Source organism: Musca domestica, unplaced genomic scaffold (assembly GCF_030504385.1).
Source record: "Musca domestica strain aabys unplaced genomic scaffold, Musca_domestica.polishedcontigs.V.1.1 278, whole genome shotgun sequence".
Lineage (NCBI taxonomy): Eukaryota > Metazoa > Arthropoda > Insecta > Diptera > Muscidae > Musca > Musca domestica.
In genome coordinates, this window is record NW_026712292.1 from 434,370 (window position 1) to 458,008 (window position 23,639).

The following is a 23,639-nucleotide window of genomic DNA, read 5'->3' on the forward strand; positions in this document are numbered from 1 at the left end:
GATAGCTTTTCTCCACAGGAAATTTATTATCGGTCACTTTCCAATTTAATCGACGCCATTGCTCTGTTCCAGAACTGCAGGAATAAAAAAATGTTACTACGATAACCGATTTTCCTTTATGATATCGAAAAATTTTACAAAACCAGTAGTTCTGGAACAGAGCATATGTGCTCGCGGCTAGATTTCTCCCTAGAAAACTTGTTATTGAAATATATGCTCTGTTCCAGAACTACAAGAATGAAAAAAAAATATCAAAAGAATTGCAAAACTTGTAGAAGTAGTAGTTGCAAGTTCTGAAACAGAGCAAGTAGTAGTTATTGACAACATTTCTGTATAGAAAATATGTTACTGGGTACATTTCTCTACAAAAAAGTTGTCATTTGGCCTGTTCCAGAACTGCAAGAATGTAAAAGTTTTTACTACGATAACCGATTTTCCCATTATGATATCGAAAAAATTGCAAAACTAGTAGATTCTTGCAGGTACTGGAAGAGAGCACATGATGGCTTTTTTTGTAAAACAGTAGTCATCTATGGTCTGTTCCAGAACTGCAAGAAAAGTTTTTACTACGATAACCGATTTTCCGTTTATGATATCGAAAAAATTACAAAACCAACAGATTCTTGCAAGTACTGGAGCAAATCACTAGATGTATCCCTTATAAAAAGTTTGCTATTTTAAATATATAATTTTTAATAGCAGTGTTATTATCGATATCTAACTATCGAAAACCTTTCCGAACTTAAAAGCTGTTTTCGACAGATTTAATTTTGAGAAAAAACTGTTATCGATAACTAACTTAAGGTGATACATATGGTCTGTTCCAGAACTGCAAGAATTACAACGATAACCCTTAATGATATCGATTTTCCCTTTATGATATCGAAGAATATTGGAAAAATAGTAGATTCTTACAGGTACTGGAACAGAGCAATACACATAACGCTGTTTTGACTGGCTTGAGTCATTGGCTGGCTTTTTCATAGATAGGAGTTTTAGGTTGTCTTAGTTCGAATTTGTTCCTTTCCGACGAAGCCAGTCAAAAACCCGTTTTATGTGTTCTCACCTTTATTTTTGCTCTCTTCTTCTACAATAAATAAATGGACTGTTGCAAGAATATAAAAGTTTTTACTACGATAACCGATTTCTACTTTATGATATCGATAAAAATTGTAAAACTAGAACAGAACACAAATGTTTGAACGACCAAAGAGTTTGTTGCGTAAGAAATATTTTAAAGAGTAAATTGGAGTTTTTTTTTTTTAATAAATAAGAGAGTGAGTCGCATATTATGAGAGTTTAGAATTTAATACCATTCCATTCCGGGTTAATATTAAAATCCCGGCTAAAGACAATAGTCATGCGCATTGGAAACAGATGCTGGAAGCAATGTCTGGGTATCAAAGAAAGGATTTTTCCAATTCGGTTTTGGAAGTTTCATTCACTGAAACGTTGTCAATTGAGTTATGGGTTAGAAATAATTTATTCTTTTTTGGGAAAATATTAGGAACGTATAGGTTTTCAAAGTTTCGTTGGAAGAATGCTTGAGCCGCTTTAAAAAATCGGTATAAAAAATATTTTAATTTCTCGTTTCACTAGGGTCGGATATACAGCTTGGGTTTCTGTCCTTTGTTTCGACAAAAAATTCATTTCAACTTATGAAAGAGCAAAGCTTTGTTTCATTGTTTCGCTTGCCGACAACTACCATAAACAGGTTACTCTATTCCAATGGGAATTTGAATAGTAAACAAAAGAGAAAGGTCCTGAAATTGCGGGGTGGTTTGACTGCAACAAAACCCACCCTCATTTGTTGTTCTTGCGTTTGTAAAAGGGGTGTAAATCTGGAATATTTTACAAAAGTCTGCAGAAACGCGGAAGTAATCAGTCGCAAGGAAATAAAGCAAACAAACAACCCTCGAACATTGAATATTGCATAATGTACAAACAGGCACACACATACAAACATACGTATATAGACATACATACATAGACATAAAATGCAAAACAGGTATTAAAAGTTCTCAATGTTTACTTTCCATTTACATTTGGCTGCTGCTTCTGCTGCCGATGCTCATTTACACCACCCTTGTAAGGGAAACTTCAACATCCTCATGCAAGCAAGCCTTTACAACTACGTTCGCAAATGGTGGCAAACGGATGTGGAATGATGATAGCTGAATGCGGCACGTACGACGTACATATGTATGTGTGCATGTGCAGAATAAATCCTTACTCACGCATCTGGGATTTGTAAATGTTGTAAACGGCTAGAGCCTGTAATGTGGTGTATCATATTGCATTCATTTCCACCACAGGACCCTACAAAGAGAACACCAGAGAGTGTGAAAACTAGGCAGATGAAATGCTTCACCCTGAAGCGGAAGTCCAAGTCCTTTTGTAAGATAGGCATGGGTGCGGTTTTTCATTGAAATACAATAAAAGTTTACAACAACTCCATGGAACCAGATGTATATGATTTTAATTTATCACGGAAGATTAAATCCGTAACAAAGGTTATCGATAACAACGAAAAGTTCTCCATAAACACTTTTCTAAAAAATAGTAGTTTCCAAACACCACCCTCCTCCTACCAAAAAAGAAAATAGTCGATCAATAGGGAAAAGTGATCGATAACAATTTGTAAACTTTTATATAATAAGTTCTCTTATTCAAAAATATAACGAAATATTAGTTTTCCAAAGAGAAAACCAATTTTCTATAGAGAAAAGTTATCGATAAATATTTTTTTATAAATTTTTCATAGAAAAAATTTGGCGATAACCACCGGAAATTTTACAAAAACAGAAAAAAAAACGATTAAAGTGTCTTTATCAAACAGTTGTCGTTAACAATTTTTGCTAAATGCATGTTCGGGGTTTCGATAACATTTCATAGGTAATCATAGATAATAGGTTATCGTTAATAATTTTTAGATAGAGAAAAATTGTAAATACTACTTTTCTACAAAGGAATAATTGGGGATAATACTTCGCGAATAACTATTTAACGTTAACTAATTTTAAAAAATTGTCGATAACGACTTTTCGCTAGAAATAGTTTTTCCACACTAACTTTAGGTTAGTTCCAGAACTGCAAGAATGTAAAAATTTTTTTACTACGATAACCGATTTTCACTTTATGATATCGAATAAAATTGCAAAACTAGTAGATTCTTGCAGGTTCTGGAACAGAACATTTATTTAAAAAAGAATGAGGTCGATAACAGCCTCACTTTAAAGGAAAATACAATAACAGTTTTTCTATGGGAACAGTTGTCGATAAAATGAAAAAAATTTTCGATAACAGCACTCCCAAAGACTAAGTCGTCGATAACAACTTTTCCATAGGGAATAGTTTTCGATAGCAATGTTTTGAGTATTAAATATTTACGGTAACTACTTTTCTACAGAGAGATTGTCGATAACAGTTTTCTGTAGGGAAAAGTTGTCGATAACATATTTTCTTCCGAAGAATGTAGTTGATATCAACTTTTTGATGGAGAAAAGTTTTCGATAATACATTTCTGAAGCAAAAACTAGTTTTATAACTATCGCCGATAACAATTACTTAATAAAAAATATTTATCGATAGCAAAATCTCTATAGAAAAAAAATCATAGATAACAAGATATCTATGGAGAAATGTTTTTGATAGCAAAGTTTTAATACTAAATAGTTTTCTACAGAAAACTGGCGAATAATAGCTTTTGTGTGGAAAAAGGTTGACGATAACAACTTTTCTATGTAAATGAAAAGTTGCCGATAATAACTTTTCCATATGGCAAAATTGCCGATAATCAAATTTTGTCGGTAAAAGACTTTCTACAAGAAATTTTGTCAATAAATAATTTTCGAGAAATAAAAATTTTTGATGATGGATTTGGGGGAAGTCGATAACTTCTTTTCTTACAAAGGAACTTGTAAACAGTAGCAGTTGAATTAAGAAATTTTATCGATAATTGTTGTCTTATAAAGAAATTACATCGATAACTCGCTTTCATTTGAGAAATAGTCGATAATAACCTTTCTATGGAAAAAGTTGTAAATTTCTAAAGAAACAATTGTTTAACAATGACATTTTTAAAGAGGAAGCTCGAAGATAGCTTGTACAGAAAACCAATTTCAATAAATAAAAGTTATTGTTAACAATTTTTGCAATGGGAAAGTAAACTATGAGTAGTTTTCAAAAGGGAAAACTTGTCGATAAAAATTTTCTAGGGAAAAGGGGTTATCGCTAACTTTTAAAAGTCATTAGCAACTTTTCGATAGAAAGAAGTTGCTACTGATTACTACTCTACCGATAGTAATTTCTATAAAAAAAAACTATTGTCCAACGATAAACTCTTTAAAGACTTGTTTTTTTGTGAAATATTTAAGTCACTGATGGGCTATTTTGTGCATTTTTGCTAATTCCCATTGTTTTGTGTGAAAATCCCCACACTTTGCCATTTTCACCACACATTACTTTCACCTTTCTGAGTTTCTTTGTGTTCTCCCATTCTTTGTTGAATTCTCTCTGGCATTAAAATTTAAGAGAGTATATTTTTTTGTTCTCTCTTATTGTTGTTCTTCACCACACCGAAGAGAGGCCAGTTGTCGGCAATTGATTCGACGTTGGGTTAGCTAAATTTACCAGCCTTAATTCATTTTTATTTAATCCTAACATTTCGAACTGGAGAGACGTATCTGTTAACGTTACGCAGAAACGGAAAACACTGAGAACACAGAAAAAGAAATATTTTTTTGCACAGAAAATATCTAATAAAAACGGAAAAGCCATAGCTTTTAATTAAAAATTATTTATTAAAAATATTAAAGAAAACAAAGAGAAAAAAGTAAGTGTGCGAAAATAAACGATTTTAAACAAAAAGTGGTGTTGTTGGAGCAAAAAAGAAATAAAATGAAATGAAAAAATATCTGAAAGTGTAAAGAGCAGAACACAGAAAATGTATCTGTATCTAATGAATGAACAGAAACAAATGATGAAATGAGTTAAATGATTGAGAAAAAAAAAATGAAAAAAATAAGAAAAACATATTTTCCTTTCATAAATCGTATATTGTGTAACAATTTTGAAAAACGTTTCAAAGAAAATTTTTTTCTGTGGATTGTGGAATACCTACTACAACAAATACACGCAACGAAAAGAAAAACTATACGAAACGTCGTCGATACAAAAGAAAGCCAGCCAGTCAGTCAGTCAGTACTGCTGCAAGTACATGACAATAAAAGCAAACGAAAAAATAATTTACACATGCGAAAATCCATTCATATAGCATTTTTGTTGTTGTTTCTTTACAAGTACCCTTCCCTTTTCCTTCTTCCTGCAATTGAAATCAATAAATCGATTTTTCTTTCTTTACTCTTTTTGTTTTACGAAAAAGAACGCTAACCCCCTGCAAGTTGCTTTGCCGCCGCCACCGTCGACCGACGCTGTCGCTACATCTTTTTTATTAATATTAGTGTTAAAAATAGAGGAGGAAGCAGCAAAAACAGAACAACACAGATATTCCTACCTATTAGTACACACACACACACGTACATACATACAAATTGACACTCAGCCACACAGAGAACAAAATACACCTCATCTATAAACGCCCGCCGCCGTCGCCGTCATTATAAACGACATCGTCAACGTCGCCGCTAAAGGCCCAACATCATCATAGTATACACACAACGTCAAATTATATTTCGTCTGTTTTTGGTGTTTGTGTGTGTGTGTCAGGCTTCTCTCTAACAACCCAGTAAAAAAATTAAGCGCATTCTGATCTCAAAAAAAACTAAAACCCCGACAAACAAACAGTGAAAATAGAAAACTAGTCGTTTTAATATTCTCTATTACAGCGCGTATAGCTGGCGTCGTACAGCGGCAGTTAAACCCCGGAGACAGACAGACACTTTCAATACAATTTTCACGTACAACAAGCCCAAATAAAACAAAGTGAGTAATTGTTGTGTTGGGTTCTTCTTCTACCTAGCATTTCTCTCGTTTGTTTTCATTTTGTGGCCGATGATGATGATGACAACCTTTTTTTGTGTTATTTATTTTAACTTGTAATTTTCCTCATCCTGTCCTCTCCATTTTCATTGAGAGTACTAGATTTAATGAATTTTCATTTTCGTACGCAACTTATTGTTGTTTTTGTCATTCTATGGTGGGGTCAACTAGGTGGTACTGTGTGGCGTGTTAATAACATTTTTTTTTGGTGTGTGGTACAAAGTGTATAGCACACTCGGTGTGTGTGTGTGCGCGTGAATGTGTTCAGTGTAAATTTGCAGTCGTATTGTGAACGAAAAAATAAGTAAATAAAAAGAGAGGGAGCAAATTAAGTTTTCCTATGCGCGTTTTTATGTTTATAATATCAATTTTATATAGTCAGAGTTAGTAGTTCATATAAATAAAATCTTTTCATGTTTGCGCATTACCTATTCATATTCTTTAAGGTAAACAATAGGGTTGCCATGCTTTAGGAATAGTTAAGGGATATCGTTAATTTAGGGGAATAAAAATGAAATGTTTTTTTACGGTAAATTTGGCATAGCAAATTCACGGTTAACCCGCAAGCGATTTCATGAAACTTGGGGTATATAAAAGACAGACTACACGGAGGAGTTGAAATCTTCAAGAATTGTCTTAAAAATGTTATCGATTACATTTACAATCACCAATATTTATTTAGGTACATTTTATCACAGGGTTTTCCTCGGCAAAGTCACTTATCGACAGGTTTCCAGAAGCGAGAATATCAACTATGAAAATTCCAAAATAGTTATCGAATTTTTGGAATTGGAGTTATTGAATATCGACAACATTATATTCGGAAATTCTGTTATCGACTAAATGTTTCTGGGGAACATTTGTAACCTGTGATATATCTTTAATGAAATCTATAATGGGCTGTTCTGTGGTGAAACGAGTTTATTGACAAATATTCTTATATTCTGATGATTGTGGAAAACATTTCTTTATCGGATCTTGTAGTAGAAAACATTTCTGTGGGAGAAAAAATGTTATCGATAATATTTCTTTGTGAAATGTAATATTTCTCTACGCAAAAGACAAGATCCACATCATTTCTCTGTTGAAAAGTAATTATCGAAAAATTATTTTCTATTGCGATGCTTTCTTTATTGAAACTTTATAATCGATGAACTTTCAGAAGAGACAGTTCGTATCTGTATTCTATATTAAAGACGTGTTATCGATTATTCCTCGTCAGTGGAAAATAGTTATTTACACCATTTCTTTATTAATAAGTTATTATCGATAACAATTCTTTATTTTATTCCCGGCAAAGCTGATGCGAAAAACCTTTTCAGTCGAAAAGATTTTATCAGAAAGTGATACAAATTATTGAGGATCTTCCTTTCAATAACATTTATTACTTTATTTTTAATTACTAGCAAAGACTATTCACAGACTATTTTTCTTTTATAATTATTGTCAAGTTAATATCGATAACTTTTATTCGTTGAATGTGCCTTTTTTGCCATCTGTTTCTTACAAATACTGATCGGCAATTTTGATCCATAGAAAATCAACAACTTTTATCAATTATATTTAAGAATTATCGAAATTTTTTTATCTGTCGTAGATATGTTACCGATCATTTTTAAGTTATTATCGATGATACATCTCTATGGAAATGTAGATATAGTAATTTTTGCTACATATAGAACTTGGTATGAAGATATATATCGAAAATGTGTTTTTTCAATTATTAATTTTTTTAACATAGAACAATAGTTATCGAAAAATCGAAAATTTGAAACTTTACATAATAAAAATTATCTAAAAAGTACCTCTATAAAAATTATCGAAAAAGTACTTCTATAAAAATATGCTTTTGGAAGTATCGTATAGCAAAAGAGTTATCGATAACTAATTTATATAAAGTGAAATTGCAGATGGATCCGGTGAATATAGAAGTACTTGTCTTGTAAGAGGAAAGCAATAATGATAATCGTTTGTGTTACTATAATATTATTTCCTAATTCAAATGATTGACATGTTATCATTATTATTCAGTATCCATTAAGATCATGTGAATGCCACACAACTGGCAATATCTTTCTGAACTACAAACAAATTAATTATTAATTATTACAAAAATTATTAATTTGAAATATTAGTTCTAATTTCCATTAAAAAATCGATGTAAACTTGAGGATTTACCTAAAACATGTCCCAGGTAATTCTAGTTTACTGCCATTCTCTACGCTGGCCATTTTCAAACTTCTCATTCATTCTTTGCTTTGCATTGAAACAAACGAAAAAACACCCCCTGCTGATTTTGGAATATTTAAACAAGGCACAAAACCACTTCATTGGAAATGTGTTTTTTTTGTGTGTGGAAAAACACATGGCGTTCGTTTTAGCAAATGAAAGATAAGGGCGACGACATTTATACACCCTTATTTCTAGTTTTCCACCACCAACACCCTCCATTCCTCCCTTGTATATATAATGACTTGCAATAAGGGAAGTTTTGTGGGTGATATCCGAAGACACAAAGACACGGCCTAGAAACTCACCACTTTCATGGGATGGGTTTCCACAACAGGGTTTTGTTGTCTGTTGCCATAACAGAGAGAGAGGGGTAGTTCTATAGATGTTTTTCTCTTGGAAAGAAAAATTTTAATTATGACCCAAAGAGAAAAAGAAATAAAATGTCCTTTCTTAAATTTTTGGCTGGACAATTATCCTGATTTACATGATGTTTGCTTGATTGGTGTTTGTGCACCCCAAAAATTCTCCCTTCTTCGTCCTGCCTTTCTTGTAATTTCTCTTAAAAATGAATGGAAGTATTGCAATAAGGGTGGATTTTTTCATGGAATTTCCAAGCGAAAAATGCTCTAGTCTTGTAACAACGAAGACCGACCGACCGACACGACCCTTGTCTCCGTACATTTTGCAACAAAAATTTACTCTTGCGCCATTCAGGCATCCCGGCAGTACGCGCTCATAGCTTCCACATTTTTTACCGGGAATTCTCATAAAACTTACTGCAGTTTTAGTAGTGTATACATACTCGTTTGAGGTGGTTTAAATAGATTTCCGCATAGCGAAAAATATAATTGTGAATTTAAAATTTTGTGAAATACAAATCTTATTTGAACTTTAATATTTTTGGTAAAGTTTTTTGGCATTTGTTTTTTAAAAACTATGTTTTTATATTTAATTTGCAAAAGTTATTTATTTTTTAAATGTTTAAGGAAATTTTTTAGTATTCGCTAATTTGTTAAAAAACGGAAACAACTTTTTTTCTTACATTTCGTAGATATTTTTGGTTTTGAAAAAACATATTCTTATTTGAAAGCCATTTGTTTTTAATATCAAAAATTTAAAAGATTTTTTTTTGTCAAATTAAGTAATCATTTTTAGTTAAAAAGCAAATTATAAAATTATTTTTATACCAGGTTTATTTTATTCTAGGAAAATTTTCCTTGCAAAAGTTTTCCTTGTCCGCCCATCCCCACAGAAATTTCCCTTAAAAAACAAATTTACTTCCCCTTAATTTGTTGTTCTTCACATCCTTTCCGCATTATTACTTTTTCGGCGACGCTCCCTCGCTCTCATCCCACAAACAACAACAACAACGACAAAACAGTAACGACCTCATTTTTTCCAGGGGTGAATGCCTTGTGCCCAGCCATATCCTCTTGAACATAACCTCTAAACCAAAAAAACATCTCATTTCTCAATCATTTAAAATTATTGAATATTTCAGTTTTTAATTTCATTTTCTTTGTTGGTTTTTTGTATTAATTTTTGTTTTTCCTTTTCCGTTTCTTTTTTTGATTTTCCAGTGGATTTCATGATGGCCAATCCTGGAGCAGCAGTCGATAATCAATCTGCCATTTTGCCTGGTGCCAATCCGGCAGCGGCAGCTGCGCAGCTGGCCGTATCACCAGCCGCCGCAGCTGCTGCCCAACTGCAACAGCAGCAGGTTCAGCAGGCCATATTGCAGGTACAACAACAACAGACCCAACAAGCTGTGGCTGCAGCCGCCGCCGCTGTTGCCCAGCAATTGCAAAATCAAACCAACGGCACCAATGGCAATACAAATGGCTCCAGTGAGACCCGCACCAATTTGATTGTCAACTATTTGCCACAGACCATGAGTGAGGACGAGATACGTTCGCTGTTCTCGAGTGTGGGTGAAATTGAATCGGTGAAATTGATACGCGACAAAAGTCAACCCTTTTTGGATCCCTTGAACCCCACAGCCACCAAGGGTCAAAGTTTGGGCTATGGATTTGTTAATTATGTACGGCCCCAAGATGCTGAGCAGGCTGTCAATGTTTTGAATGGTTTGCGGCTGCAAAATAAAACCATAAAGGTGTCATTTGCCCGACCCTCCTCGGAGGCTATAAAGGGCGCCAACCTATATGTTTCCGGTCTGCCCAAGACCATGACTCAACAAGATTTGGAGGCAATTTTTGCACCATTTGGTCAAATAATTACTTCGAGGATTTTGCAAAATGCCGGTAATGATACCCAAACCAAGGGTGTGGGTTTCATTCGGTTCGACAAACGTGAAGAGGCCACCAGGGCCATAATTGCATTGAACGGTACCACACCCACGGGTTGCACCGACCCCATTGTGGTGAAATTCTCCAATACCCCGGGCAGTACAAACAAGATAATCCAGCCTCAGATTCCAACCTTTTTAAATCCCCAGCTGGTGCGACGCATTGGTGGTGCCATGCACACGCCCGTCAACAAGGGTCTGGCCCGTTTTTCACCCATGGCCGGTGATATGTTGGACGTAATGCTGCCCAATGGCTTGGGTGCTGCTGCCGCCACCTCATTGGCCACTGGGCCCGGTGGTGCTTATCCCATATTCATTTACAACTTGGCACCCGAAACCGAAGAATCTTCGCTGTGGCAGCTATTTGGTCCCTTTGGCGCTGTGCAATCCGTGAAAATTGTCAAAGACTCGTCGACCAATCAATGCAAAGGTTATGGCTTTGTGTCCATGACCAACTACGATGAAGCAGCTATGGCAATAAGGGCGCTCAATGGTTATACTTTGGGTAATCGAGTATTACAAGTTAGTTTTAAGACTAACAAAAAGTAAATTAGGCAAGAACAAAAAAACAAAACACATACATAACATAATTTATATATATATAGTATATAGAAAGAACACAGAACAACAACACATTTCTTAAGCATACAATAGATGATAACTTGTCCCCTCTATTACTACTACTACTACTCCTCACAAACAGACACCCACATTTAATAATTGCAAGTAGGATCTGGAGTTTTAAACAATGCAAATGCTGACTATTTTTCTTGCAAAAGAAAAAGGGAGGAAAGATATTTGGTCTCCCTCTCTCTGTTGTTTTAAAACTCTTGCCCACCTGGCAACTGGAAATAATGCATGTCCTTTTTTGAAATTTGCATGATTGAGGATTCTTTTCTTATAAAGAAAATTGTCCTTTGCTTCTTAAAGAGATCAACAAAAGAAATGACAAGGCAATATTTTGATGAAAGAAGTAACAATTTTTTATTAAAAATAAAAAACGGAAAGAAAAACAATTTTAACATATAGGCTAAAAAGAATAATGAAGAACGACCGAACGATCGAAACAGCAAAAAAAGAAAGTAAAACAAACTAAAATTTGGGAAAAGCAAGCAAAACAAGTAAATCTTCCAAGAAATAAAAAAACGCATAAATTTAATTAAACAAAACTATTAAGAAAGTAAAACAATTTTCAAACACTCGCCAGTGAAAGAAAAACAAAAAAAAGAAACATTTTTAAAATAATAATTAATATAGAATTTTTTCTATATTTAAAAAAAAAGAAGAGTTAAGAAACGATACACACACAAACATAGCTATAAAGAGGCTTTTTACAGTATTACAAGATATTATGTTTTAGCAAAACAATTGTTCAGAACAAATTCAAAATGAGTGAAGAAAAAGCTAGAGGCCATCAGCATCATCGTCATTATTATTATTACCATTACTAAATTTACTGGTGAATGTTAGAAGAATACCTAATTAAACAAAACTCCTTTTTATTACTATTAATATAAATATAATACAAAAAAAAAAGGAAAAGAAAAATCGAAACAAACAAAAACCAAAACTAGTTAAAAATTAAACAAACAAAAAACTCAAAGTAACAAACAACAATAATTTATGAATATCATCATAGATCGGTTCCCCTAACCAGGAGAATAGCAAGTATTTATAATTTAAAATGTAGCGAAATTGGTAAAAGAAAAACACTCCGAAATACGAAATCCCTGGGGAGCTTTGGGTGCAAGGAAAATTTGCATTAGGTTTTTTTATGGAAAACATACAAAAATAGTAGGGCAAAGATATTAAAATTCAAAACTTTTCTTAGATTTCTTCCTATACAGAGGCCTAATAAATTTCAGAAGAAAACATTGTTCTTAAAAAGGCTAACTGAGTTGTGAGAGAGAACGAGACCTTCCTATCACATTTAGAAATAAAAATTTGTTTCATTGATGAAAATAATACGGTTTTGAAAGTCTCTCTCTTGCTCACCCATTGACATAACAAATTTTTAAATGGAAGTCCCTTCTGGCTAATAAATGTTACTAGTTACTATTCTTAAAAAAAGAGTCGTGGAAGAAAATCTGAGTTACTTGACAGTGAGGGCCTAAGGAAAAGAAAATGAAAAAGACTCAGTTTTCGTTAAGGATTTTTTGGGTGACTGTCTCCCTCTATAGATAGAAGACCTTCTGTAAAACTGAAGTGAAAGGTCTTGCATTGATTCTCAATGAATATAATACCTTACCGAGATAACGACAGCCAGGGATAGAAACTGTTTAAACTGTTTAAGGTTTTAAAAGCGAATGTCAAAGAACAGTTTCTCTCCCTTGCTGACCCATAGACTTAACAAATTTTTAAACGGAAGGCCCTTCTAGTTTATAAAAGTTACTAGTTACTATTCTTAAAAAAAGAGTCGTAGAAGAAAATCCGAGTTACTTGATAGTAAGGCCCTAAGGAAAATAAAATGGAAAAGACTCAGTTTTAATTAATGGATTTTTTGGAAGACTGTCTCACTCTATGGACAGAAGACCTTCTGTAAAACTAAAATGAAAGGTCTTGCATTGATTCTCACTGAATATAATACCTTGCCTAGATATCGCCAGTCAGGAATATAAACTATTTAAGATGTTAGCTTTTTCTTGCCCGCCCGCTCCCATCTCCTCTTGGATTTTTTTTGGGTGAAAACAAAAAGCAAACTTGATCATTTACAAAATGAAGAAACATTATAAAGCACAAATGTTTATACAATAAATCGTATTATGAAATAACAAATATATATAATTCTTTTTAATTGAATTTTATAATTTTTCATCTAAACTATAGATATGCTTTGAGTTGCTTTGTTTTGAAATTGCTTTTGTTTTTTTTTTCTTTTTGGTTTTTGGTAAATACATCTCTCCAAAAACTCCACCCTCTCTGTCCTCGTGCGCCCCCCATGAACCATCAGCAGCATTTCACTGGTTTTTCTTTTGCCCCCATCCTCCAGCAGAAGAAAATTAGGATTGCATTAAATTTTAGTTTGTTTTCTTTTTTTCAAAACTTATTGTTAGTGTTGTTTCTTTGTTTTTTCTTACATAGAGATATACATAAATATTATTATTAATTTCTTTTGTTGATTTCTTTAAGTTTTTCTTTAGAGAAGAAATTATTAAAGTAATTTTTCATATTTTATTATATAGAAAAAAAATGTATTTATTTTTAATTATATATAAAACTTGATTTTTCCGATTCTTTCTTCAAAAGGCAGGCATTATTTGTTTAAAGTTCAGTAAAGAAAAAATACTTATTTTTTAGTACCAAAAAAAGCAAAAAGGAGAAGGGAAAACAAAACAATTATGGCATCAAGTTTGAAGATCCATCTTCTTCTTCAACCTTAAAATGTTGGAGAAAAATTATTTTTATTTTCCCTTGTCCCCATTTGAAACAAATTTGTATTTCATTATTAGAAAAATATCATTACAAAACATCAGCGCATATGACCCCCCTCCTTTCTTCTCACACTCTATTCTCTCTCATTTAAATGTTTAAATATTTACATATACATATTTATTATTATACTATTTAATATTTATAATTGATTATTATGTGTATGCGATTTTAGTAACTTTTTTTTTAGTATGTATACATATATATATTTTAAAAACAACAATACACACACACAATTATAATTTTCTTAACAAAACACTTTAGTTCTTAAGCAACCAAAAACAAAAATAATTTATATAAAAAATTAGTATTTAAAAAAAACAAAACGTGAGGAAAACCAACTCCCTAATGAAAGATACAAGAGAAAGCAAGAACAAATCTAACAACAAAAAGTAACAAACAAAAATCTAGTCAGTGAAAAAAAAAAAAATAAAATATAAAAATATATATTTTTAAAATTAAGTTTAAAAACCAAGCAGCTTAATATATATATAAACATACAAGAAATGAAAAAAGAAAACAACTCTTGAAAATATCATAGGAGTTTTTTTCATTTTTGAACAACATCTCTAGCTAAACGTTTTTCTTTTAAGAAAAATATATATTTTTTCAGTTTTTCAATTTTTTTGTACACTAATTTCTTTTTTTTTTTCTTTTTATTTAATTTCTTCTCAAACTTGTTGTTATTGCAAGGAAGGAAACGTAACCTATATAATCCAAAGATTTAAATATTTAGTAAAATTCTATATACAAAAATAACACAAACATAGAAGTTTTCTATAGGGACTCGATGAAATAAGGGAAAAGGTTGTCATTCATTCAAATTGAATTTGAGGTTATGTTTAAGCCAAATTTCAATATTGAAGCTTTTCCAACAAAACACACGCAAATTTTATGTAGTAATCAAATTCTTTCCATGAATAAATGGTAATATATCAAAACAAGAAAAGTTTAAAAATAATATAAACTATTGAGGTTATGTCCGTTAAAAAAACATTTTTTGAATTCATATGAAACAAAGACATAAGACTTGTGTGTTCAATTCAAGTATTTTCAGAAAATACTTAAGAATACGAAATAAAAAAAGAAATTAAAGGATTTCGCATTGAAAGAAAGTCCTGGTTTTATTGTAGCCGCAACCAAGAATTTCTCAAATTATGGCATAATGTGGAAAAGAATTCTTGAAAAACTCAATTTTTTTCTGAAAACATTTTTCACGTGGTGTTTAACTAAAGAAAGAATTTTACATGAAAAAAGTAACAGAAAAAATTCACAAATTATGTATACATTCTGGAATTCATGTTCATTCCAGTAAAGAATTAAAGTATTTTCAAAATGTTTTCAAAAAAATGTTAACCCTAAAAATCATTAACAAATTTAATTCTTTCTTTAATTTTTTTCTTAAATTTAGAAAATAGAACATTATTTTGTACTCAATTCAAATAATTTCATAAATTAATAAGGACTATGGCAAGTTTTTTCGTTATTAATATAACTTCAAAAAATTGTTTTAAAAAATTGAGGTTACGTTAAACAAATTAATTTTTTTTGGCTTCAAATTATGCAAAATGTTCATATATTAAACACAATTACTTCAAATTTCGTAAACTGCTACAAAATATGGTTGCAATTTTCCTAAAAAGCCCAAAAATATTGATAACAATTTTTGAGGTTATGTTGAACAGAATTTAATTTTTCGTAATAAACCTATTATATTATAGAATATTACACATACGGAAATATATTTATGAAAAAATAAAGCAATATCAAAATTTTAAGGTTTAGATTTTTAAGATTTTTTCCAAAAAAATATATCTCATTTTTTGAGGTTATGTTGAATTTTTTTCCTTATTTTTCAAAATAAGGTAAAATTTTAAGGTTTTGCTACAAATATGAGTTCTGTGACAAACAATTCGGTATAATTAAAAAACTAAAATTCAAGACCTACCTCCGAAAGTGCGATATAAAGAAGACATCATAACCTCAAATAGACAAAAGCGTTTTTTTGAATGAAAACCCTTTCCCACTATCATCGAGACCCAAATTATATAAAAATCAACTATTCGTATATAGTCGAAAAGAGAAGAGTATAGATTTTTTTAATAAAATACTTTTCAATACTTCTTTTTGTTGTAAAACACAAAACCTAACCTAAAAAAATAATGCAAGCTAATGAAATTATGAAATTAGTAATGAAAACTAACTAAGATAATAACGAGAACACATATACACACACAAATTTCTGTGCAATAGAAGAAATGAAATGTAACAAATGAAGGCAAATTGCAAATTTTTTTAATAAGAAAATTAGGTATCTCATTTTTATACAAAAAACAATTGCTAACAATTTTTATGTAAATATATATATTTATGACAAAAATATATTTTAATTTTTTTCTTTTTTCATTATCTTATATTTAAAAAAAAAAACTTATTTATTACACATTTTATGTATTAAGAAATGAAAGAAAAAAAAACAAAACAATATAACAAAAGAATCCATTGAGAAGAATAACACAAACAAACAAATGGCAATGATTTTTGTGAATTTTCATTTATCTACACATATTTTCAAACTTCTTTTTTAATTTTTCAAATAATTTTAATTTTAATTCGTGAAAATACAACAAAATAATCATCACATTATGAGACAATTGAATAAAGAAAGTTTCAAGATCTGGCATCTTGACTTTCGCCGTTAGAGTAATTGATAATTTTTCTTTAACCCTTTCTCTTTTTTTTTAATTTAATTATAATTTATGTTCTTATACACACACATATACATGCATATTTATAGTATATAGTAAAAGCAACATGATTTTTAATTTAATTTTTTTATTATTTTCTTTTTGTGGTTTTAGGTTTTTTTCTTTGTATTTAGTTTAATTTTTTTTTAATTTTAATTTCACCATATTTTTTTAGTTTGTAATTTGATTTTGTTCTTAGTTTTTTTTTTTACATTTTTTTGTCAATTGCTATCTCTTTTTATTTTAATTCATTATTATTATTTTTTTAATAAATGCGAAAAAAATCAACTTTTGGGAAAGTCATAAACTAACCTCTCCCATTTGTAAACCAAAAAAACAAGTAAAGAGAAACCCAAATTCTGTTTTGTGTAATTCTGGGAGAATGTTTTGGAAAATTGGATAAAAAACAAATTGGAAACATTTTAAGCAAATATAAGAGGCTTTTTTAATTAAAAAAAAATACAGACTGAGATAAAAAAAAAACTGCAACAAAGTCAAACGCCATAATTTTTACATTTTTTTTTTAATTTTATTAAATGAAACCAAAAATGTTGGAAATAGCATCAAATTTTAGATTTGTTCGAATTGGTCACCTTTGACAAGAATTATGGCCTTCAAACGGCCAATGAAACAACCATCACACACTGCCCGAATGTTGCTCTGCGCTATTTTGGCCCATTCCTGGCGAAGCGCTAGTGAATCGACACTTTGGTAGTTTTTAATGGCAACCTTGCAAACAATTTAATGAGCTGTCACTGAAATAATTTTAACAGCTGTCGGACGAGTGGCTTAGAAATGACAACAGTCTGAAGTTGGTTGCAGTTTTTTTTATCTCATCCTGTATATAAAAATATTAGTAACCTCGTTTTGAGGTTTAAATTTTCCTTCATTGACAAGTTATTTCATAAAAAATAGATGGATGGTAATCTTCGGAATTTGGCAAAGCTCTATAGCTATCAGTCATGAAAACTTGCAATAAAAAAATTTCTTTTGTGAATTTTAGAAAATTTTCCATCGAAAGAATTGTTTTGTTTTCGCCTCTTTTTAAAAAAAGTAATTTTCAAGACTTGAGGAAAAGTGACGAATGGACAATAAAATTTTAAAATTTTGTCCAAATAATTAGAACTCTTAAAATTTTCCAATTTTTTATCCAAAATTTTCCCTCTCCCCATTGTCATGTCATAATTCTCATTTCGTTTACACACATATGTATATTGGTTGACTTAGATTTATCACATTATTATTTATATAATAATTTTATTTTATTTTTTTTTAATTACTACAACTTTACAAAAAATAACCTTATTATTTTTATCATTTTTTCCTGTTTGTTCTCTTTTTTTTTGTTTTTGTAATTATTATAATTTATTATGTAAAATGTAATGCAAAAACCAACAACAACAAAAACAATTTTTATTAATAAAACAAATATTTTATTTTTTTGACAAAACAAAAAAACTTTTGATTTTTTATTTATTTTTATAATTTCGTTTTTAGTTATGTTTTTCTTTTTCCATTTTAATATTCATATTTTTTTTAGTTTCGTTTGTTTTCGTAACAGAATGAGTTAGTGAGAAGAACAACCAGAGAAGCAGAAAGAGAGAGAGGGAGTGTGCTGCTAACCAACTTCATTTATTTTAACCCCTTCCATGTTTTGTAGTGCGTGAGAGAGAGCGAGAGAATGTGAATGGCTAGTAAATGAGATCTTTTGGGTGCTATTTACCAAGCCACTGTTTACACAGTTGGCGCATAACACAAGTTTCTTTGTGAAATTTTACTGGCATTTTATTTTTTTTACATTAATAGCCCTGTGTAAACAGTTGACTTATTTTATTTTGTGTCTTTCTGAGTAGATTTTTAGTATGATTTTTTTTATTGTTTTTTTGTAGATTTTTGTTTTATTTTTCTTTTTTTTGCTCTCAACATTCCACCAAACTAAACAACAAACAAACCTTTCACCTTTGACATTCCAACTGTTTCCAAACGATTCTAGTCATAATCTCTATTTCAAAACAAAATAACAAATGATCTCAAAACTTAATATTGTTTATAGTAACAAAAAAATATATATAATATTAAAACATTCCATATTCTTCTTGGAATATACAGACATACGAAACAAAAAAAAAAAAAAACTCATAAAATTGCTAGTCAAAATTTATTAACAAAAAAACAAGATCGAGAAAAAAATTATTAAAATTTCCTAAAACAAAAAATTGCAAACTAATTGAAAAGAATTCAAAAAATGGTATAGCTTAGTAAGCCAGAAATAATTACTTGTAAACCAAACCAACCACACACACATTTTGAAGACAAAACAAAGGTAGTATAACATAGTGTTTTATAAACATTAAAGTAAACAACAATAAGAACACTACAATTACCAAGAAGAACATTTTAATGAACATTTATTTCATTAAAACACCAACAGTTTTTGTTTAGCATATAAACTAAAAAAGTTTCAGGTCCATTCCCAGTCTTGTGCAATAGAATATAACAACAAAGGCTCAGAATATTTAGAATTTTTTCAAAATTTAAGGGAAACATGCAAGACCCCTTTTGTGTTTCAAATATTTTTTTTTTTCAATATAACCACCATTAATGTGTTAAACCTGGAACTTTTTAAGGTTATGTTTAAAATAAAAATTTATTTTTCTTTTTTTTTTTGCTCTTTTGAAAATTTTTGTTTTCGAAACAGTAATTTTTCAACAACAACAGAAACCAATTTAATACTCACATATATTTTTTTTAATTAAATGTACTTAAAACTGAATTTTAAGTTTTATTTTATATAAAAAAAAAACACATAAATCTCTTTCTAATTATTTTCTATCTATCTTTGTGAACAAAACCAAAACAAGAATGACAACAAAATATTCATTTAATTAATTTAATTGTATACGTGTGTAATTGTAATCAAAGCATATTTATTATATATCAAGATATTTATTTATTACATTTAGTTTAATTAACAACAAGACAAAATCCAAAAGCAACACAATGATTATTTGTTTAATTATTTATTGATTTTTTTTTTCAATTATATAATGATATTAATTATTGCAAAACCAAGCAAATTTATTATTATTATTACTTCTAATCTTATTAATTACTTATATTTATTACTTAATTATCATTAAAACCCAACAACAAAAAATATGCAAAAAAAAAAAAAACAAAAAACCAAAACTCATCTTTAAACCAAAAAAAAAAAAAAAAAACAAAATAATATTATAAATGTATTTAAAAAAAAATTAAAAATTATGAGTTTTTCATTTTCAATTCTTTTACGAAACAAAATGCAAACAAACAAAAAAATAACCAGGTTCATTTATTTTAAGTTAAATGATTTCGGTTTAGATTTTTGTGTTGTGTTTATTTCTATTGCTCTCTACCTTTCAAAGAAAATTTTCCTAAAACTTAAGAATTTTTTCATGTTTTAAACGAAAAACCTTAATTTTTTACAGAAGAGTGACTGTTTCACACTCTGTACAAATTAAATTTATGTACCTAACCAAATATTGGAGATATCGACAAAAATATATAATTTTTTAAAATGAAAAAATTGTTAGCCAAATTTTCATAATAGAATTCAACAGAGCCTAACTAGGAGATGTGACAAGTGTATCCACAAACAAATAACATATTTTTAAAGCATAGATTCTTAGCTTTAAATAATGGGCGAATATGTTAATATAACTAACCAAATACCAGAGATATCGACCGAAATACACAATTACCCAAAAAGACAAATTTTTTGGGAATTTTCCGTAATCAATTTATAAAGAACATAACTTTCAAAATAACTAAGATATCCCAAGAAAATTAATTGATTTTTAAAGAAGAAATGCTAAACTTTAAATAGACTGCAAATATTCCAAAATAGCTTGTCAATTGACATAGATATCGGCAAAAGTGCATGATTACCCAAAATTACATATTTTTCGGAATTTTTGCGTAACCAAGTTCAAGAAGACACAACTTTTAAAGTCAGAGGTGTATCTAAACGAAATAACCCAATTTCGAAAGAGGAGACTTAATTCTTTCAATTAAATAACATTTTGTTGAAATATCTAACCAAATACCCGAGATATAGGCCAAAGTAGACAAGTACGCAAAATTACCAATTTTTGGTCATTTTTGAGTTAACAGTTTTCAGAGGTCTATAACTAATCATTGTCTTGTTGCAAAATGATTACAGATAGAAAGAATATATTCGAAATATTCTAAAATAATAGAGTTATTTTATTATTAACGACCAAATACCAAAAATATCGACCAAAGTACACATTTACCCAAAATAATCAATTTTCAGTCATTTCTTTGCAATCAAGCTAAAAGGGCCATAACTTTGGAAAAAAACACACAAATTCAAACATTATTTTCAGAGATTATAAGAAGACATTCAGAGCTTTAAATGGCGGGTGGATATGTTAATATAGCTAACCAAATCGGGAAGATATCGACCAAAGTATAGAAGTGTTCAAAATTACCAACTTTTGGAACCATTCAATTAATTTGCTTCTATGGACCATAACTTTAGAAATAATAAAAGAAAGACAAACAAAATGAACAGATTTTCATAAAAGATAGTATAATTATTAGGTAGAACAAATTATGTTAATATAGCTCATTAATTAACAGAGATATGGGGCAAAGTACCCAAGTGAGAAAAGTGAACAGTTTCTGGAAATATTATCGTAACAACGTTCTAGAGGTTATAACTTCGATTATTATTAATCTAGAATAAAGATATACATTAATTTTGTGAGAAGAGAGTCCCACCTCTATAAAGACTCTAGATTTGTGGATATATCTGATCAAATACCTGAGATATGAGCCAAGTACGCAAATTATTAAAAAAAATGTTTTATTTTTTAAATGGTTGTAACCATTAAGAGGCCATGATCTAAGAAACTTATGCCATGTTTACGTTAGAGCTTTTTGTAGGGTTAACCTACTTTGAGAGGGTTTATTTGAAGTAAAAGTAATGGATATGACAATTTAAATCCAAATCCAGTGGGTTAACCCTCATATATATAAACGTACTATTATTCTCCACAAATGAGATTCTTAGCTTTGCATAAAAGGACTTTAAATTTATTCAACAGTTTGAGTTCCCATGATCTTCAGTTTTCATTAGAAATTCTCTATATTTGCATCATAAGCCTTTGATTGGTGGAGAGCATCATCATTTAATTCTTTATGTTACAGTTTTTTTCTTTTGTTCTCTTCTTATATTAATTCACATTTTAATTAATTTAATTAATATTTTATTATATTTTTTATATGATTTCTTTTACCTTACTTTGAATTTCATTGTAAAATTTTTATTATTATTTACACTTTGTTTAATTTATTCCTTGTTTTAACTTTGCATAGTTACTTAAAAAAAATCAATGTTGATTTTTTTTTTGATTTGGTATTCTAGGTTTTGCTAGGTTCTTTTTCCACCCATTCAAGAAGAGATTTTCTTTGTTGTGTATGTAAATTTTGTGCGTGGGCTAATCATTTTCAAAACTAAATATCTTCACTTTTTTTATTATTTAGCTTCATAATTTGGTCTTTGGAATTTATCACCAAAAACTTTTGTCTGAGCATTGGGTATTTTTTAACTTTAAAACACTGTTGTTTCTCAGTCAGTTATAATACGTTTACACTACTAAATCGACTTGATTTGAAATGTCAATTCCATACGTCACGTTAATCGTATTAATAAATCTGGTGTATGTTATTTGACTTTTGAGATCGAGTGGATTTCGTAAATCTAAACGTACCTTTACTCTCATAATTAATTACTAGTTTTAAAGTGGCCGGCCACATGACAACTTGTCATTTAGCATATTTTTATGTCGACTGAAGAAGGTGAGAATATATTAAACGCTTTTTTATCTGGCTTAAGTCATCGGCTGGCTTCTTCGTAGAGGAACAAAGAAGCTTTAGGTTGACTTAGTTCGATGTTGGCCATGGTAGAAGAATATAGGTAGACGCATCGACGCAGCTGCTGGGACAATGAACTGTCAAACCAATTTTGGAATTGAAAATGTTGAATGAAAAATTATTGAAACTTGTAAAAATTGTTAAAAAAAAACGCGAATTATAATAACCTCTGAATGACGTCGTATAAAAAACATAAAAATCTACTTATATTTGAAAGAATATATAAAATTTTTTGACATATGAATGTTCTCAAGCGCTGATGTATCTACTTTTACTTTCCTAATTAATTTCTAGTTTTAAAGTGGCCTGGCCACATGAAAACTTGTCATTTGGCATATTTTTTATGTCGAATGAAGAACCGTTTTATGTGTTCTCACCTTCATGTTTGCATTTCAGTCTTATTATAGAATGTTTGCATTAAGACTATTTACCAGATTAACTTCATAAATTCGAATTTCTTTTTTGACGTATATACAATGAATTTTTTTAAACAGTTAAACTTCAGAGATTAAAAGGCTTTTCTGACTAGCTTAAGTCATCGACAGCTGGCTGCTTCGTAGAGGAAGAAAGGAGTTTTAGGTTGACTTAGTTCGATTTTGGTCTTACGCTTCTTTGTTCTTTTCCGATGAAGCCAGTCAAAAAAGCATTTTATATATCCTCACCATTACTAACAGATTCTTAAAGTTAACAAATCCCATGCCAGACAGTTCCAAGTCTAAATTTAACTTTTTAACTTTCTTCATTCCAAAATACATGGAACCCTCCGTTTAGTTTAATTTTTTTTGTTCTGGTGTATTTAAGTGCTTTCCTTGCATAACTTCTGTTTCCTGTCCCCATGTGAAGTGTACAAACATTTTTTATGTTGGTCTTTCTTTTTCATTTCTTTGATTTGCCGAACATAACATGGATTTTTTTTGTTTTGATTTGGTTCTCGGATTTCTTGCAAATGTAGGATGGTACTACTACTGGCCTCAGCACTTTATTAG

General features: G+C 30.0%; 2 protein-coding genes across 4 annotated transcripts in view; one reads left to right on the forward strand and one right to left on the reverse strand.

Annotated features, from left to right (window-relative positions):
• LOC131803206 (arginase-1-like) overlaps positions 1–23,639 on the reverse strand; it is a 42,643-nt gene that overhangs the window by 13,884 nt on the left and 5,120 nt on the right. The gene's annotated exons all lie outside the window — the stretch shown is intronic.
• LOC101899346 (protein elav) lies at positions 4,622–16,451 on the forward strand. Of its 3 annotated transcripts, XM_059124308.1 has the most exons (3): positions 4,622–4,834; positions 5,847–5,943; positions 9,813–16,451. In XM_059124308.1, coding segments are annotated over exons 2-3 (1,275 nt in total). In that variant the 5' UTR covers positions 4,622–4,834; positions 5,847–5,942; the 3' UTR covers positions 11,087–16,451. The 3 variants fall into 3 exon arrangements, with proteins under 3 accessions (XP_058980291.1, XP_058980290.1, XP_058980292.1); XM_059124307.1 differs by lacking the exon at positions 5,847–5,943; XM_059124309.1 differs by lacking the exons at positions 4,622–4,834; positions 5,847–5,943 and adding an exon at positions 8,915–9,135.